The sequence below is a fragment of the Rhipicephalus microplus genome, chromosome 7 (assembly GCF_043290135.1).
Source record: "Rhipicephalus microplus isolate Deutch F79 chromosome 7, USDA_Rmic, whole genome shotgun sequence".
In the NCBI taxonomy this organism is placed as follows: domain Eukaryota; kingdom Metazoa; phylum Arthropoda; class Arachnida; order Ixodida; family Ixodidae; genus Rhipicephalus; species Rhipicephalus microplus.
The window spans coordinates 7,667,220-7,687,655 of NC_134706.1; the positions used below are offsets into that span (position 1 = coordinate 7,667,220).

The following is a 20,436-nucleotide window of genomic DNA, read 5'->3' on the forward strand; positions in this document are numbered from 1 at the left end:
GAAAAAAAGACCCCATTCCGCGGTACTGTAGCGCTGTCTGTGAATCGCCACTGACGTGAATGACTACAGTTTTACTGATTTTCCGCAGCTTTCGCAAAGCAGAATAGCGAGAGCGCTAAATACAGGCCATTGCGGACGTGCTGGGTAAGCGAATTACTCGCGTTCCCGACAGCCGTACGCAAGCCGAGTAAGCGTGATAACGTAGGTCTCCTGTTAATTTTTTGAGTAGACTTGACGGAGAACCCTGTTAACATTTATAATGTACGTACAACAGTAGACAGGTGACGCCCGGGCGCAATAAACATCGCACACGCCACGACCACGGATAAGCTGAAGTTATCGCCGCCACACAGCAGAACACACGTAGGGCTTTGAAGGCTCTAAGTCCAGGCTTTAACCAGGAAATTCGAACACGTGCGTAATACAGGTAAATCGCAAAATGATCGCGACCACAGTCAGTTTTTTTCTCTTTTTTGTTGTTGGTTTCTGTGATTACCGGAGCTATCTCGGAGGCATCGGCTTTGCCGTTCGTTGTACACTGAGAAAGTGGGCACGCATATATCTCAATTTGCAGTGTCTACAAACTGAGACAACCGTCAACAGGGCATTCGCACATGCGTAATAAAACAGTTCAATGTACAGGAAGCGAGAAATCACCCGGGCTATTCGTGCCGGGTAAAGCGAGCTTCGTACCTCTGATCGCATAGATTGTTCGTGTATGCACCTAATCGCTTTGGCATCATATGTATGCCCAAGTTTAACGTATTTAGGCGTTAAACTTCGGTATAGGCCTCGAACTAGAAATTTAGGCCTAGAACTAGACGCCATGCGATGCTCGCTTGCATTTAAATTGCCTGTTGCAGCACGCCAAAATAAATGAAACAGCTTTGGCAATAACCCCGCATTTCGTTTTGATGAGCTTCCTGCTTTTATGAAGTGAGGTTGTATTGAAGGAAGAAGCTTCAGGTCCTTGATTTTCAGAAAACCGCACCCCAAGACCAACGAAAGAGGGCCTGTGCACGTTCGCTCGTAGACAGCTCTCTGTGCACTACCTATTTGTGGCCGGCGCGGCGATAGGGGCGCTGGTGGCGGTGTTTTTCGCAGCGCCACCTGGACAGAGTGGCTTGGGCCTAATTGAATTGAAAATTATAGTTTTTCAACACTCACACACCTCTGATGGGAACGCCCAAACGTTCTAGCCGAGCAAGCAGCCGTACGTGGCCCTTGTTGCCCTGGAATCAGGAATCCGGGCCCCCTTTGTAGTTCCCCTTCCCAATATCGATACTAAATCCCACAAACATTTAAAACAGCGCTCTTACGCCTCTCTCTGTTGGTACGTAGTTTAAGCGTTGTCTTTAAAAGGGGGAGAGAGAGAATAAAACGTTTATTTGATGTCCTGCACCAGAAGGTCGGGATCCCATAGGCACGGGCCCCTGTCCTCGCACGTTTCACGAGGGCCTCTTGCGTCTTCGGATCCTAGACGAACAGCCTCTCACCCTTTGAGTTGGGTCCTGGGTTGCATAGGTGGATTTTGTCATAGATTGAATATATGTTGTGTTCCAAGCACCCCTGTGTCACCAGCGAGCCTCCGAACCCGCGAAGGACCGGTTGCTGAAACTGCTTCCAGATGTTGACTCCTCCCCTTCCCCCGCTCGGCGCAAACGAGCCACCGTCGTTTCCCCCGGCAGTTCAGCCGCCGCCTCCATCCGAATAGGAATAAACTTGTTTTTAACCGTTCGAGGCTGTCTGAGCTTTTTGGACTACCGCGACCAACGCGTACGCACATGGGCCGACGACAACACCGGACATAACAATATATTAACTCTATAGATTCTGTGTGGTCAAAATTTCCGGAGCCCTCCACTTCGGCGTCTCTCATAATCATATGGTGGTTTTGGGACGTTAAACCCCACAAATCAATCAATCTATAGATTCTGTGGACACTCCCATATCTGAGACCTCCCTTTTTCTTGTGCTGCCCTCTGCTGTTAACCGGGCGGAGCTTTGCAGGGTGATCCGGCTCCGGCTCAACCGGAATCTGTCCACCATTATTGATATGCTTGCAGCGACCGAACTACAGAACACCTATGGAGTATTGCCTACCGAACCACAGCCGGACTCGACAGCCCCCTCTCTTCGGAGCAGTCTGGCCGTGTCACTACCGCAGTGTTTTTTTTTTTTTTTGTGACAGCTATTACATGGACAGTCTCAGCAGGAAGGAAGCAGTAGCCTCCTTTTTTTGCGGAGTGAACGTCACCTTACCGGTCGCGATCATTCACGCACGCACTTTCGAGAGCGAACAATGGGGGACGGGGGGCTTATATATTAACGTGCGGCTCTTGCCCCCCCCCCCTCCCCCCACAGGCGGGAGCTTCTACGGCCTGTGTTCTCAACGCGAAAAAACGGTTCCAAAAGTGTTCTTGGAGCAGCCGTCCACATATAGATGCGCTCTACACACAACAAACTACCACTGGCGACTTAGTAAACGGCATGCGCTGCCCACGGGATTCGCTTCTAATCAACGCCGTCACTACGCACAAACCTTGTGGTGGTCATCTACTGTGGCCGCGCCGCAAGAAATTTAGTTACTTAGCAAGCGCTTGTTTGCTAAAATTCATATTTCTTCTAAATATGCTAGCATTGCTTCGTAAAATACTCGGATATGTTGCAACACATTCGTTGCTTCGCTGTTTTAGCGAAACTGACTTTCTGTTTGTCCTCTAGAAGAACGGCGCACGCACATAAATAGACATGACATCGCCGCGTCCAAGCACACCAACCTGTCCTGCTTCACCATAATGCACGAACCAATTTGCCCAATCTTCAACCCTTGCATCCGCGTCACTTCTCACCCCTGCCCATTCCTTCTCTAAAGAGTGAGGCACGCTAGTGTGGTCTTACCATCTGAACTAATTGTTTCATGTTAGATCTAGTTGTCAAGCTGGGACACAAATTGTACTATGCATTTATTGCATTAGTATTCTTCACTGCAATGGATGTATCCTCTGCACACCAATTGTCAAAGCCAGTTTTTTCAAAAGGCCCACATTCAACGGGCCTGGAACGGGAAGACATTAAAACTTGCTGCCAGTGCATAGCTGTGAGTGACCATTTATGCAGGCCTAGGCCGTCCATTCACCAGATTTTGAAAGTTATTTTATCAAGTTTTGGACCTGCTCTTGTGGTTGAATTTCATTGCTTACTCTCTCTCCTAGGTCTTTTCATGCATGGCAATACCATAGAACCACACTAATATGCTTCAAGTTCCATACAACTTCCCGGGACCAACGTTTGTGGTGTCATCATGCAACATAACTGCAATTAAATTGAGTTTTCCCAGATGTATTTTCCATTTTTGTTCAAAAAATGCAGAACAAGGTTCTACTGTAAAGTATGTGATATTACTGGCTAGCACGGCTACTCATAAATAAAAATAAGTGACAATTCTTGTACATCGGCCGTTTCGTTTATTCAACCATTATTACACATACAACACATAGAAAAGGAGAAAAACAAAGACTGCTTGCCCACTTCTTGCTTCGCTTGTTTTTGTTTTGTGTAGCAACAAGAGGAGATTCATTGCGTGTACTGTTCGCATCCTTTCATGAAAGAACAACATTCGGGAGAAAATACAAAAGAAAGTGTGACACTCACATCACTCGTGAAAAGCCTAGGTGGCGACAACAGAGAAATTTTTCGTCAATGGATTTGTAGCAAAAATGGTCTAAATTTAAAACTGCACACATGGGCACACATGCAAATATTTAGCACGAACTCGTGAAACTTTTATAAGCTAATAAAAAGTTTTCTTCCCTGCTTTTCATATTTGCCATGAAAAGTAAAGGGTATCAAGCGATTTGAAAAGCGTTACAACAATGGGGTCAAAAGTGTTGGGAAATTTTGTACTTGAACAAACCAGACTGTGTTGTCATGCCTGTATTCTGCTCTCTCTTGAACAAAAGAGGATCCAGAAAAGCAAAAAAAAAAAAGTCGAGCTTCTCACGATAAAACACCAAATCTTTTTTTACTCCACTATCGAGGGTCCCAGCAAAAGGTTAAATAAAGGAACACCTATGACATTCTTGAGGTAGACAAAACAAATCTTAGCACATTTACACTGAAAAAAAGAAAGTAAAAAATTTGAAATGAATCTTAATGAAATATTGCTGACATCAAATTAAGATACATATTTCACTGCAAGAAGTGACCAAGCAACAAAGACAACTGATGCGTAGAACATTGATTGCATTGGGAACTCCGTCTAAAGAATGCTGTAGGCAAACATGAGTAGAAGACATGTTCAAAGCGAAATACAGAGGGTTTCACACACACACATACACAAGTACTGCAAGAGCCCTTACTAATGGGCATCAGCTGCCGTCGACCTCACACACAGGAGCGGTTTGGAGTGATGCAGTTCGAATAGTCCAAGCACACGAGTCTTGTACACACGTGGAGAACTACGAATCAGCTGCAACAACAAAATTTTAAAAGCATAGAACAGTCCCGAGATGCACAACGGCAGGACTACTTTGCAAGCAATGATCCGGTATAAATTTAGCAGAGGGTCGTTGAAAGATGAGAATGGTCTGAATGAACGGAGACAAAGACAATTCAAAAAAGAACTGCCTACTGACAAAGTTTCCCACCTTAAAGCCACAGCATTTAAAAAGCCAATGCCAAAAATGGGCCCTCTTGAGGGCGATGAGTATGTGCCGTTTGCCACTCGATCTGTATGTCTCACGAGCGCAACATCAAAAGAGGCATTTTGACACACACGAAAAATAAAACCACATTCAACATTGTCTCAGGTGGGAAAACACTTTACAGGAACGAAACGGCCACATTAAAGAAAAGATGACATGCAGCTACAGTGTCCCAAGTGCGGATATACAAGCACAGGTCTATTGAGAAGACAAACTTTTTAAAAGCCGAAAGGGCATGGAAACGCAACCAGAAACTACAGTGATAGAAAAGACCAAGAGGAGCTATGTAAACTTCACGCCAGGCTAACAAGAGTGGAGGCGTCGACGACTTTATCAAAAACGCGTGCAGAATGCAAAAAGCAGAAACTGCTCTACGATACAAGAGTTTCGAGAGGGATATCTGCTTTAAAGAGGGAGGAGGGTGGCGAGGCTAATAAGAACTGGTGCCCTCACTGTCTTAGATTAGTCGGTGATGCTAACAGTTGATGCTTGGGCTTCACCTTTCCCTCTTTTTCGATCACTCATTGTGTTTCACTCGTGACGCTTGCAGAGTTGGCTTTCGGCACTGTCGACACAGCCAGTTGAACAAGCAGGAATAATAATAAGAAAAAAAGGGGGGGCTATTTCACTCATTTCACAGTACTACACGACTTAAAAAGTTTTAGGAATGCAGAGGGAAGGGTATGACTGCTTGGACAAGATAATAAATATGTACAAAGGAGGAAAAAGAAAAAACACACAAAACTGAGCTTGTGTGTATGTCACCATCGTGCAACTTTCCAAGAGTATTTTAGTCTTTGGCGACATGACTGACTGCCCGAAGTATCCGGTTCAGGAACTACCCCATGCCATTTTTTTTTTGTGCCACGAAACAGAACCGTAACGGAGCTACAAAACATAGCCATGTTGCGGCAATAAAATGCTCTACCAGACTCCGTGCAATAACTAATGCCTCGTAAAGCCTGAAAAAAATATATACTGTTAGCCTGAGAGCATAATTATGTACCTGTAGCTACATAAGCAACGACAGGAGACTCGCTTGTCATAGGTTTGAAACTGCAGCTGCTAGATCTGCAGTGTTCTGTGACAATTCAGTAACTTTTACTTTATTCTTTCAACATCTGGAGAGAACAATGCGATGATTTTATTTAGTTCCTCTGCATAGCTGTGTAATGCCAGTGCTTCACATTTTTTTGCTCAAGAGAAAACACTGTACCGACGTGCTCCGAGCTTAACGAGACGAGAAAATTGATTTCTAGGAGGATTTCAATGTCTTTTTCTTGCCAATAACCAAAGCAGAGAGAGAGAGGGCATCTGGTGCTTTCCGTAAAAATCTCTCCTTAACCATCACTTACAGGCCTTTCTTTTTCCCCCTCTACTGTTCTTTGACCGCGACAATGCACGCTGAAGTGGTGACCTGAATCGAAACATGACAACACTAACAAAATAAAAGAGACGAAGACTGAACACAAATGCTAAAAATGCGCCTTGGCAAACGACAACAACGAAAAAAAATTACAGTAAAAATAAACGCGAACGCAGGTTGACAAACAAAGGCCGATGCAGCTTAAGAAGGGGAAAGGGGCCCACCAGAATTTTCAAAGAATAGAGAAATAATGATGATGTTTCAAAAAACGCGCTCTAAAAAAAAGCTAGACTTATTCACTCGAAAGAACAACATAAATTACAATGCAGTCGCATTCACTACAGGAGGTGAAGATGCGCCGCCAACGACCAAGAAGGTAAGAAAAAAAAAAAAGGGGGGGGGGGGGGGGGGGCTATCCCCAAAGGTCCAGAAAAAAATGTCATAACTGCAAAGGAGGGACCAATGCAAGTACGGATAGAAGCACGACGAACGGCTACAGTGACCTCGGCATGTATTAACGGGTAAACTAAAAGGAAGTTGCACGGCTTCATACATTCCTTTTGTGTGAAATTGAAATAAAGGTAAGAAAGAATAGATGCTAAATCGGGGTTTAAAGGAAATAGAAATTCAGAGCCACAAAGTACCGCACAAGAAGTGAAACCAGCGGGCCAACAGAAGTCCACAAAAAGTCTTCTCCGTAAGGGGGGGGGGGGGGGACAAGTGACGAGACGATGGCTCGCATCATAATCGGCGCAGCCGGTGACGTGCCAACACCGTCATGTGTCTTAGGGAATCGGGGAACCCCACAGCCCCCGTGAGAAAATGAGCAGCACAGATTCTCGCGAGGGACGACAGAAGAAGTGTACGCACACTTGTATACGGGGAGCGGCGAGTAATGCAGTGATCAAAAGACAGATTTTCTCCACCTGAATATTTTTTTTTTGCCTTATGTGCTGAGTGAGGAGTAAGAACTAAAGGCTGAGGGGAAAGACAGAGAGAGAAAAAAAAAAAAGCCAGACGATGACAAGTAAGGGAGCGACAATGAAGGTGGCAAAGTTTCCACGTTGCACGCTGCTGTCGGTGACAAGATTTTTCTTTTTGCTGCATTTTTTTCCCTTGGTTTTTCCTTCTTGCCACAGACACCACCTTGTCCTCCCTCATCGTCCCTCCCCACCCGGCGTAGCTGCTCCACTAGCGGGACACCTTCAGTAGGGAGTGAACCGGTTGTAGCCACTCCGGTAGACTGCAGTCTGTTGGAGAAATAAAACAAAGGGTATGCCAAATATAAAACTACATGCTAGCCATGCGGTTCTACTTGATTCGACTTGAGCTCCCGTGCCAACTTTCACCAAGCAACAACAGCTACCAATCTCAAAGGAACCATGATGGTAGTATACTCAAACCACGACATTTAATAGCGCTCGATATAACAAAGTAGTATCGGTTATAACAAGGTAATTAAAGAAATAATCTTTGCAATAAATATAGTGTTAGAAATATACTCTTAAAACGAATTTTCGTATTTAACAAACTTATTTTCGTGTAATATGCAACTTTGTCACAATAAGGTTTGAAGTTACTACTGTAAAATCCCGAGCAAAATTTTCATATTTAACAAACTTATTTTCGTGTAATATGCAACTTTGTCACAATAAGGTTTGAAGTTACTACTGTAAAATCCCGAGCAAGCACCCCTCGTCCCTTTATCGGGAGATTTTATCTCCAGTCGGCGACAGGTTTTTCTGACTCCAAAAACTTAGACTTGTGGGATATGTCGGACTTCACAAATGCACCGTCAAGGTTCCCATTGCACTGATGCATTTTTGCTACCGATTTTTCGAACGAGTTTGTGTACCGAAGTTCCGATTTTCCAGACCAAATTGGCCGTTTTGATACACCACTAGACTTTGAAAGCCACTACATTGAATTTTTTGTTGGATTGGTCGATTTTGACTTGCAGTGGCTAGTTGAGCGGCCCCCAAGATTAGAAGCACGCACAATCTTCTAGTATGTTTGATCTTTCTTGGCTAACGGAACCGCAAAACTTTTTTTTTTTTTTTTTTTCAGTGAGCTTTATCGACATCGTTACTACGCTGGAATGTGATTTTATTTTCTAGGCCGTTTGTTGGTCGTGTTATTGGTGTGTTGAATGTGTTTGAGCCGTCATGCGTGTCACATGATCGCTGCTGTTCGTGGTTGCTCAGTAGCACTCTGTGGACACGGTACTCCTTAAACACGTGAGCTCAATCATGGACACGGGAGTAGCGCTTTGGCAGTGGTGAAATGCTAAAGGTTCATGTACTGTGTGATGTCGGCGCAAGTAAAAGAAACCCAGACCACGTTGTTAAACTTCACTAAACAGGCAAAAGTTATTATAAGAAGCCGAAAAATCTGTCGGCGACTGTAGCAGTATGTGAAGACCTCCATTACAGTACTCACCCCATAGCCGGCGACTGGTCCTATGCTGTGACCCAGGTAGGGGTCGGCATACTCCCGCCCGTAGCTGTAGTAGAGCGAAGGGGAGCTGGGTACACGGAGGAAACCAACGCATTAGACATTGCAGCAGCCAGAGTCAAACTCGAAACTTCACGAGACATTGCAGCAATGCAGGTGCACCCCCCCCCCCCCCCACACACACACACACGGTTCAGATCTGGTGACATATGGAGAACAGTCTATACTCTGCTTTATACATCAGGTGCAATGCTACAACAGCTAGCAAAACTTCTTGCAATAGATGCGTGTGCATCATGAAATGGTTCAATAATTTTACCAGCTGTCGGGACAGGCCATATATGACGAGGGAACTTCAAAACAAAATGCTTTGAACAATGATTAATACTGGATTCACACGATTGTAAGTAAACTAAAATTTAGATCCGCCTAAAATTGCACGAAGGAAAGAAAAAGTGAGAGAGCACAAGCCCATTTCACAAAAAAAAATTTATTTAGAATGTCTCTAAAGAAAACAAAGTCTAATTTCAGAGTGCCACAATGGTTTCGCAGCAGTGCTTGAAAGCCAGCTTCACAGAAATAAGCAGGGATTATTTTCAGAAAGATTTTACAATCGAAACTAGTTATCAATTATGGGTCCACCGTCAACTTAGGATTTCAAATTACGAGAAATTGGGTCGACCTACAATCATATAAATACGGTAAGCATGTAGATAAATTTGATTTCCATTATTCTCATGCTATATGTGGGTGAAACATTTTTTTTACCTCCGGTTCACTATTCCCAGAATACATTTCAGACTACATGCGGGTCGGAACAATAGAAGTGTTTTTATGGTTGCCTTGCATAGCCATCACCAAAGCAGCCACAGGTGAGCCCCCTTTCTCAAAGGTTACACTGCAACTTGACACAGCATGTGGCTTGTTATGACGCAAGATTAAATGATCAGCTTTCACGATGCCGCAAAAATAAGTGAAAATTTTCGGACAACTAGCATTCAACTTGAATGCCTCCAATCAAAGTTGGCAACAATGTATTGCACGTTTATGGTTGTGCAGCGTAGTTTGCTCTGTACAGAGAGATGAATGCTCCGTGAAGAAATTTCAACTCAGCATTAAAACACACAGACTGCAGAAACAGGAAGGCAGTGTCGCAGAGAGAAGACACTCACCCTGCCACAGCAGTGTAGGAAGCCACGGCTGGTTGCGCAGCTGCCGCTGCAGCCGCATAACTCCTCGCTGCTGCCGCTGTGTAGGCAGCGCTCGCTGCATACGTTGCCTGCATGCCACATTATATTTTCAAGTCAGCAACAAAAAAGCTAACTGGTGGTGGGTTGGTGCCACTCAGACATGAAAGATGGGAAAACATGACTGACAGTTGGCAATATAATGTCTAAGTGACAGCGCTTTTAAGAATCTGCGTTATAGAAAATGCAGTGGCGGTGGCATTGTCCGAGAGTACAAGAGACAAATACAAACTAGGGTTGGAGCCGAAATCGAACCCAGTGAAACAGTCATGTGTTCTATCACATGGCCACGACTGTGCTTGAAAAGAGATGTAATATTGGTGGCAAAAGCTTTATTTCTATTCAGTTAACGTCTCATGTCGTAAATTTGTGCTAAGTTTATTAAAAAAAAATATTTACAGCATATTCACAGAGTGAATGATGATGAGTGGGCCAAGCTGCGGAGCATCGTTAAACCCTGAATCCTCCGTAAATATTGCTCACTTAATAACAATGTAAAGACAGTGAGCACGCGCTGCAGCCGTTTTATTGAGCCCTCCGCTCCGCCGCTTTGGCTTTGTCGCCCATACTCGAAGCACGTGGACTGCCGGCAAAAGAGGACGCGCACACTTTATAGCAAGAGTGAACGCGGTCTCCTATCACACGACAGCATGCATCGAAGTGGAGCAAGCGCCACAGTACCATCTAGTGAGTGCTCCGAGTACTACCGGTGGCTACTACGACGCAGGACTGGCTCACACCCTAAGGAGCTTCGCCCCTAAATATAATTCTTACTTGTCCAGACTGCAGTACATTTAGTCTGGAAGCTTTTGCATAACTAGATGTTAAGATGCAGCACACATTAACACAAGCTACACGTAGCCTAACCATGACCAAACAAAACTACCTTGCCTTCAATTAGAAACATCAGCACTTAGTCTAGGTGCACTGGATGAAATGACCGTTTCGCAAATGAACTGGTCATGCAGATTCTTAAAACTAATGCCGCTGTTTCCATTACGGATGAACAGCTGCACTTCCCAGAATACACTTAGTGAATACCATGAAATTCTCAGGAAGCACACCCTCCAATTTTACTGCTAATTTTAAATGCTAATTTTAAATTCCCATGCTATTCCACCAAAAAGGTGTGCAGAAGGCCTCATGTACTCTTCAAATCCACAAATAACTAAAAAAATTACACCATAACACTGAAGTGAGTCACTATAAAATGTCAGAAACTCACCGGAAGTTGGTACCTCTCAGCACCTGCATATGCGAGGAATGGGTCCTGGTACACACTGGAAGGGAATGATTCAGGCCAGAGGCTGAGCACAACATTAATGTAGTTGACTGATTGTTTATTCAATTATGATATCATCTGCATCAACAGACATCACAGAAGAGAGTGGTGAAAACGCAAAAAGATCACAGAGGAGAATGGTGAAAAACACTGTTACAAATACAGTATAATACAGAACAAGAGACAATACAATTTAACATGAATTGAAGAACAATGTAAGTTTACAGAGCTATGAACAAGTCCTAAATTATTAATGTTATGCATTGACAGTGCCACCTGTTTCCGTGAAAAATTCCTCACTTCAACCAGCAAGAAAGTGCTTGCACCCTTTTAAACGTATACAGTCGAATTCTGCTACAACGAACGCTGCCTCAACAAAATTTCCACTACAACGAAAGATTCACGATTCCCCGTCAGCAATCTATAAAAGTTAATGCATAAACATTGTCCCCACAACGAACACTTTTTCTTCGACCGTCCTGCTTCAAAGTTTGCGATGCAATTCCAGGATCAGATACTTATTTCTATGCAGTAAACCCAATCTTTAACATTTTGATGCATTTTAAGAGCCTGAAAATGTGTTAACTAAGTCTGAAACAGGCATTGGCACCACCAAAAACGGCCAACAAGCACGTGTGCCGCCTCGATAGCAATGGCAATGAGACTGCCCTGCTTTTTGCCACTGGCTTGCTTTTGAGCCGCAGACGATCTGAGGCTGAAGTTCAGTCGCTGAGTTCATGGTTTCCTTTACGCAGCTGCTGGATGCAACCACGACTCGCTGCCTTTTCCGATGCTTATTATTATGTTCGCGTTTGGCCAGTGTGGTAACCAATAAGAGCGGCTGTTCGTCCGCATTATCAACAAAATCAGCTAGCCGCGAATGAGGTACGATAAGAATGTCATAGAATAATGCAAAAGCCGCCGCTCCACGATACCCTGCCTCCAGCTCGGCGTTGTCGGATACTTTTGATGGCGGACAGCTGCTGGTGTTAACGTCTTAATGCAACTGTTTGGTTCGTTCACAAAGATGGTTTTAGGCATTGTTTCAGCGTACTTTTCACCATGGCCTCGCTATGCATGGGCGAGAATCACGTCGTGACGCTGCTGGGAAAGAATAGGAAGCAGCGGACATTTGTTAAATTTTGAGAATCAACGTTATTTTGTTTTGCTAGCTCAGATCAGCTATATTTTTTTTCGACTTCACTACAACCAGATTTTTTTTCCGCGCCCCATCAGTTTCGTTGTAGCACAGTTCGACTGTAGAACAATTTTTCTTGTGGCACTGAGTTATGGCCTTGTTTCTAAGGTTTCCTTTGTGGATGCATAGGCTTGCATATGAGTTAGGCAGTAAATTTGGCTTGGTCTTGCGTGTGGCTGCCATTTGGTGCGCTTTCATAAACTCATGTTTTTATACTGTTCATTATTTTTCGAAGGGCGGTTACTTGAAACTCGCTCATCTATTCTCCACAGTGGTGCAGCTATTTGCAGACAGGGTATAGTAAATAAAAACGATGCTGCCATGCATGTGCACATCCTTCCTTGCAAAATGTGAAAATCGATTGCACCTCATTATACAATAAATTGAAGGTTGGGTCAGTGCAATTTTCCCATTTCATATTTCTGACGGCAGCACGACCGCAGCTTTTGTGCATGCACTCACACAGAGCCATTATGCAGAACGAATATAGGAAACTGGAGAATTGGATTACATATGCTATTGGCATGTACTACATCAGTTTTTCTGTTGCGAGTGAGTCAAGCAGCCATTCTACTCTCCAAGTGTCGCACAAATCCAATGTTCGGAGTTGGCAATAGTTCAGACCCCCCTGAGAGCAATTTATCAGTCAGAAACTGTGCTACATCGCAATAGGACAGAGGTGATTTTTTATGAATGCTTTTATGAGCATTTTATGAAAGATCAAGTGCTTAAAACTGACGAGTACAAAAAGAAGAGCAGACACAGGGTCTTTTTATGCTCGTCAATATTTAGCGCTTTTTATTTTAGAGTTCATAGACAGCCAAACAGCCAAACAGTCTGTTCTGCTATGCTCTTTTAGTTGACATAACACAGGCCTCTGAAAGTGTTAGCCCATTACGAAGTGTACAGCATGAAAAATTTACATTGAGTATAGGTTACTCACGGAGTGTAACCATGGAGTGCGGAAGCAGCAGCAGCAGCTGCAGTGAGTGGTGATGGGTGTCGCGCAAAGGCGGCAGCGAACGGGGCCGCGGCCGCGCCCCGCGCTCGGCCCCGCTGGATCGCTACGCCCCGCAGAGCGGCCACTGCACAGAAAGAGGACGTCACCGCAGACATTAGTGCATTCTAACAGCAGGTCTTCTGGACAAAACTAGCAACTGATGCACGTTAAATTTGTGTTCAGAGATGCATATCCAAACAGACTACCATATTTACTGGTGTAAACCCAACTTTTTTTTTTCCAGAAAGGTTGACACCAATTTGGGGTGAGGGTTCATTACGCGGGAAGAAAAAAGTCATGAAAGTTATAACAGCAAAAATTTCACATGACGGCTTTGCTTGGTTTGGTCTGTGAAATGCGCGACAAATTCTTTTTGTAGCGCGAAGCTCTTTTTGTTGCCTCCCGTAACGAAAGCACGCGGCTCGACGCCAAAGTGTCGTCCAGCTACTCGGTTGCAATGCTCCAGCGCATGCTGTTTGTAACCAGCCGTGTGGCTAGCGTATCGGCCTAACGTGCCCTGCGCAGCAGGTGTGCCAACTAAGTTCACAATGACAAACCCGACAACAAAAACGCAGCGTCGGATGGCAGCGCACAAACGTTGCGGTAGACCTTGCGGGTGCACGTCTTTTACGCCGCACGCCCGCCATTTTGTAGGTCACACGCTTTGTTTTTTGCTTCATTTTTGTGCCGCTGTGCTTGCGTGACCCTATCAGCAAAAAGGTTTCTCCAGCATTCTATAGGTGGCACTCTGCACAAAAGGTGCGACTTTCAAATTTTGATTGATGCCATTCGCGCTCGCGATCTTGCAACTGTTTAGCATGGTTGCGAAACTACGTTTTGATTTTGATTGCGTTGTTGTTTTGCAATATAATGGCTTGATTTAATGCTGTCTCAATTGTCAACGACACTGGCTATCATACTGAAATAAAATGAACAGGCACGTTAAAAAAAAGTTTATTTTTCCTTTTTTTTCCAAGACCAAGGAAGGGGTGGGCTCATTATGCAAGTGGGTTCATTATGCGAGTAAATATGGTACTTTTCAGGGCGAGAAATTCTTTTTAAGGTAAATGTTATCACAGAAGAAAAACTCAATGCAACACTCAGAGCAATCAAGCCGTGAACTAAATCTAGAGGAGCACAGAAGACAGTTCCACATAATGTATGGACACGTTTTCCCAGAAATGCCTACAGAAATTTCACATCTTTTTCTTTCCTGTTTTTTAAATTTTTATTAATTATTTTTTTATGTTGCATCGTTGCTATAGCCCACTCGTCACAGCTGGAAACCTTGTACATTCAAGTATTTGGAGACATTTTTTAGTACCCTGTCGCAGTATCGATTTCAGCGGGTGCCAGAAGAGCCGGGACCAAGCCTGGTTTGTAAATACAGCTGACCATAAAAAACAAAAAGATGCTGACTAGCAATGTGCACACCACGCACCATCACATGGGCATCAGCGTGCATTGAATGATATCAAAACTGTTCACTGTTCGGATGTCATAATTCCGATAGTATTTTCTACCTTGCTTCAATATACAAACCACACTCAAACGTCATAACAAACTTGCACTTTGAACGAAAATAAGTTCGTTATATCCAAGATTCATTATACAGGTTTATTCCTAACACTATATCCATTGCAAGACTATTTTTCATTTACTTTGTTATTAGCAAAATTTCATTATATCTAGGTTCGTTATATCGATGTCTGAGTGTATAATATTAACCTACTGTCGTGCCATACTGAGCATTACTTAATATTTTGTGATTCGAGCTGACGTGACGAGTCTCGTTTAACATTGTACACAAATATCATTTGCATTGTAGCATTCTTCCTGCTTGATGCACCTACTGCAAAGACCCCTAATGGGCTAGCAATATTCTAACAAACAAGTTAAATACGGCCTATTGCTGTGCTTTACTCTTCAGTCAAAGCACACACACAGTTGGCCCAGCAAGTTTCAAGTCTGCTGCAATTTAGGAGCAGGAAATTTTTTTTTTTTTGTCAGAGCAGAATAGTGTTTAGGAGCGCATTTGAAGCTGACAAAATGGAGTAAACGATTACTTGGAGTAATACAGCTGTGAGTCTGCAGCTCATTAGTATGCACTCTTATTGATGAGCAACAACGAAACGCTGCTCTGACATAAAGAAAACCAACAGTTAAAGAACAACCACCAACGAGGCTGTTTACACGAAATAATGTCACAGGCAGGCTGCTTCGCCGCAACATACATGTTGTACATTGGGGTGAAGCATTAGTGACAAAGTAAGCATATCACACACGTTTTGTGTGAGCGACAAGTGTGAAAACACAATTCCCTCCTGGTTTTGTAGAAGGGAAGCATTATGAAAAGGTTACATGCATTAGGGACACAACTAAGAACAGGAAGGCACAATATAATGATTGGTGCAGTAATGCACAGAGAAATCGAACTGTACCAAAACGGGGCAGTTGAACCGCCATTAATACCCCCTCCACACACTAATAAAAATATTATTCGCTAACCACTGGCCTTCGCCAAAGGCCTCATACATGTGCACCCCACAATCAAGCAAGCAGAGCAGCAGTCAGATGAAGTATAGAAATTGCGTCACCTGTCTGCTCACCGTTGGGTATTGTCGGCGTCTTTTTGGTCTGTACCCGCGCTGTCGCATTGTTTACCTAGACACGGGAAGAATAAAGACATCAGACAAGACAAGCACACAATGTCGATGGCTCAAGAGAATAAAAATTTATCAAAAACTCCAATTCGTGCACGACCATAGCAAGTATTCTGCATGCAATGTGGGCAGTCAGGACATCGGTGCCTAAAAAATCGAGCTTAACGAAAGTCTCATTTGTAAAAGATTGCAAATGACAATAATTTGACTTTAAGGGCTGCAACTGCATGGGAGTACTACTTTTGTGACAACTGTTCATTATTACAATATTTTCTCCTGCCTTACAATATTTTTGAGAAGTAAGCATCTTCTTTTTAAGAACCTTCCCCTTACTACATATGAACACACACCGCATTGCCTAACTGTGCAAGGAGATGACAGTGAAGTGAAAGTTCTGCAATTAAGGACTACAAAGCACACACAATTCTAGATTCCAAGATTAGACGGTTGTTTTTCAAATGTAAACAACTATTCATATATAGCCTTGTTATTCTTGATTTTCAACACAAGTAGCACTGGCATTACAAGAAGCACGAGCATTACAGTAGTGTCAACAGTGTAATTCACTTCACATTTCTGTGTCTGTAAAAGAAACAAAAAAGTGTGAATTTTGCCTCGAACAGAAACTAGATTTACTATAACCACCATTTCGGTGCAAATTCCTACTTTGTAGTCTTTTGCACTAACAAGTCCCATGCAGTTATGAAAACAGACAACATAGTGGCTTGTACAGCTAACATGCCTCACAGATCACATTAAAAAGCCTTCAATGTGGCTATGATAAAGAGCCACAGTTAAGCTCGATCAAGTCAAGCATCGGTGTATTAAAACTAAAATGCATGCTCCTTGCACTTCAAACTTGTAGTGTTAGTTACAGCTTTCAAACATTTCCCATACAGTTAATGTGTCCTGCCATTCACAATACCATTATGCCCACATTAAAAAAAAAACTAGCCATACAATAAGGTGCGGTCAGTTAACGCACAATTAACCAAGCATGGACAACACAAAGCTGAAGTGCACTGTGCCCGCTACACACCAGCCAATTCAACAAGTTGACCGACTTCTGAGTAAGAGGACTTTTTCAGTTAATGCTGCCCATAAAGCCAGGGATGACCATATGGAAGACATTCCTGGTGTATAATTGATAAAGAAAAACTTGTATTAACATAAAGGCTTGCGCATAACTTCAAAAGGCGTCGCCAACAACTGGCATCACAATTGAAATTTGCGTCCTGCTTGCAACGTTTCATTCTTCTTTCTAGCACATTTAACTCAACTGTTTTGTTATTCAAGCCTTTGTGAAGCCCAAGTTTGATTTACTGTGAGTAGACTGCAACAAAGAACACTGTGCAATGAAGGATGTGCTAGACTGATGAAGGCTCTGCATCATCAAGCCTGGTTTGACAGAACCTCAGACGGCTACTCTGGGAACGGCAGGAGAACTGCAATTGACGGCCTGAAATGCCAGTGTAATTACTCAAAGCAACATAATCCCAGAGGCCAAAAAATGGGGAGCTTAGTGCCTCCTCAATAAGACTACCAGCATAAGGATGGTTTTATAAATTTTCTGACAATGTTGAAAGTATTACAATCAACAGCCTTTGCAGTGTAGTTACATGAATAACAAAGCATTAAAAAGGTCATGAGCAATTCGTCATAAATGCATTTAACCTAATCACCAAACAGCTACGTGAGATATTTAACCTCATAAAATAAACCTGTACATGAATTTGAAGAACTAAAATTTTAATGAAATCTTTGAAGCATACTAGTCAGACATTTGGACTTTTCCAATGCTTATTCCTATGTCGGCTTATGCAACATTCTTCTAAGAACTGTGGTTATAAGAATCTGCTAAACATAACATTGCTACACCACGGCTGTGACGAATATAGCGAGATTAAGGGGCTAATAATTCAGCCAAAGCTAATAATAGCCAAAATGCTTATGGGCCTGAGAAATCTTACTCATAATGCATCATTATTGATTTTACTTCATTTGCACAACTACGGCCAGTAAAGCCATTGTACCCTAAAAAAGACAGAAAGAGTGACGTCTTACTCTTGTTTGAAAGTTGCAAGGGGCTTAACTTGACGAAAAAGTAACTTTCTCTAGTTTTGACTTAAGGCAACGTTGCGGCCGATATTTTCCAAAGAACAAGCCACACCTTCAACATTCTCAGAATGGATGCCTGTCCACTACTTGGCTAATCTCGCAGCTGCACAACCATGCTTGAGAAAGGCATTTCTTCAGTCTAGCACAACCTTCGCAATTGACACTTTGCTCAACATAATGCATAATAAAGAAAAAGATCAGGAGCGGAAAGGAGGAAGTTGTTGAGTGGATGTAAGAAAAGTGTAAGAAAGCACAAAAGAGAAAAAAAAAGGTCAGAGGGTAGCCGTCAGGTTCCTTCTGCTGAGAGCAAGCATGGCTGTGTGTAGAAGAAAAAATATAAGAAAAAAAGCAGTGATGCGGGTCAACACGCACGCTGGGCAAGCAAGACGTTATGTGAAAGTCGAGTGAGAGGAATGTAGTTGCTCTCTCTAAAAGGAGCGCCTGCGTGCGATGCTACAATCAACCATGCTTGTTTGTCAGCTGAGAGATACCAACAGTTGGTCGTTGCACCCAGGGCCAGAAAAGAACGTGGCTGCATCCATAGCTTATATCTTTGAGGGTGCAATAAACTGGAAAGTCATAACGGCCAGTGTTTGTTTTAATGACTCAATCGAATACAACACTGCCTCCTGAATGGGTTAGCGAGAGCAGAAATTTGCAAGTTCAGTTAATGAACTCTGCTCGCACTTGAATTCTAAAATGTTTTGTGGCAGTGGATTTGCAAGGCGATAAGCTCTTTTAATGAAGCCATTTGGCAATTAGTACTTGAACAAGCATTGTAGGGCCCCTTTGATAACATGACACAAAACGGCAGCAATATTCAGCTACAAGTATGCAAAGGCTTACTGTAGTAAGCCTTTGCATGCTGTAAAGGCTTATGCAAAGGCTCACTGTATGCAAAGGCTTACTGTAACTCTATGCAAAGGCTTAGGTAAAGTATGCAAAGGCTTACTGTAACTCTATAACTTTAAGACAATGAAATCCCTTGCATTCACAAAGCTCCTTCAAATTAGTAGGCTCGTTCAAAAATGAGCGGCCACTCATCGGGAGGATTATCACTGATAAGGTCTCAAAGACAGCCGAAATTACCAAAGGGCCAGTGACGAGCTTCCCTTACAACACACACCCTCAAGAACGATGAAACCGAGGATGCAGCCAGGTTATTCCCCCTCTTAAGATGTTCACGGGGGCGGGGAGTGAAACACCCAGACACTTTCCATCAGGCACCGACAGAGACACTTGCCGCACACACAACTATAGAGGCAGAACAGACTCCCCCCTTTCCCACATTGCCTCTACCAGCAGCAGCCAACAGAGAAACTACGCAAGGGTGCGCTCCCCGCCAGGCCAACAGACCCTGCCCGATCCTGGTTCAGCATACAGAAAGTTATCAGCTATTAGAAAAGAAGGTTGCTCCTGCATTGGCTGGTACTTTGCCTAATCCTTCATCCGCATACAAAAGGTTCTCAGCAGTTAGCCAAGAGGGTTGTTCCTCTATTAGCTGGTACCCTGTCAGATCCTGGATCAATGCACAGGTCATCAGCTATTATAAAAGGGGAATCGCTCCTGCATTAGTTAGTGCTTATATCTCGCTTAAAGGGACACCAAAGAGAAAGTCAATTTTTCTCGTACTCTTTCGCAATAGACAAATCGCTACGCTCACTGTGAGAAGATGCTTGACAAAAAAGAACATGCAAAAAAAAAAAAGAAAATTAGGATCCCGATGCCACTGTGAAGCTCCTGCACCAATTGCCAGGTCAGATTTTGATGGCGTCTATTGGGACCCACCCACGTGGTTTATAATTGATAAAACTTAAGCAAATTGTCCAGTAGGAGCCAGAGACTTAACATTCCAAGTTGCAGGTATTTTGTTGAATCAAAGTCTCCAAAATAAAAAAAAATGCACTGAAATTGGCGACGTCATGACACAAACATTGGCACGAAACTTAGAAATGAAACTTTCCCTTAATTTTCTTATCCATGAAAGTTACGATGGTGAATAACAGTATTTAGTTTCCAGTTAAATTTATCTATTTAAGCTAACTCATCGTTTCCCTCTAGTGTCCCTTTACAGCACCAGCATGTAGCACAAGCATGACAAAGAAAAGCATTAGCAAGGACTGGCTAAAAACTGCACTAAAATAGTGAGTCATTGAGCTAGATGGCTTTAACTAATGGCCGAGCTGCCACACAATCTATTGCAGCAAGCACTATCTAAATGCTTCCTCGTGACATTTTTTTAACATGTCCCCTTGTACTTGACACATATACATCATTTGAACATTATGGCTGGTGGATATTATGACAGTGAATTAAATTTAACTTGACCTCATAAAATAGAATGACGTCCTTAACATGCACGTGCGCATGTGGTCATTAGGAAAACCACATTGGCCTCTAAG

At 43.2% G+C, this 20,436-nt stretch overlaps 1 protein-coding gene across 18 annotated transcripts in view; it reads right to left on the reverse strand.

Moving 5' to 3' along the window:
- Positions 1 to 3,444: 3,444 nt before the first annotated feature.
- The window catches only part of LOC119179960 (RNA-binding Fox protein 1), a 405,655-nt gene continuing 388,663 nt past the window's right edge, over positions 3,445 to 20,436 (reverse strand). For 12 of the 18 annotated variants that reach the window (XM_075868585.1, XM_075868588.1, XM_075868586.1 and 9 more), the window contains 6 exons: positions 15,851 to 15,917; positions 13,197 to 13,338; positions 10,999 to 11,080; positions 9,699 to 9,805; positions 8,512 to 8,596; positions 3,445 to 7,322 (listed from right to left, as the gene is read on the reverse strand). In XM_075868585.1, coding sequence (XP_075724700.1) covers positions 7,278 to 7,322; positions 8,512 to 8,596; positions 9,699 to 9,805; positions 10,999 to 11,080; positions 13,197 to 13,338; positions 15,851 to 15,917 — 528 coding nt within the window. In that variant the 3' untranslated portion in view covers positions 3,445 to 7,277. The remainder of the gene's footprint in view (positions 7,323 to 8,511; positions 8,597 to 9,698; positions 9,806 to 10,998; positions 11,081 to 13,196; positions 13,339 to 15,850; positions 15,918 to 20,436) is intronic. The other 6 variants (XM_075868594.1, XM_075868584.1, XM_075868579.1 and 3 more) reach the window with 3 other exon arrangements.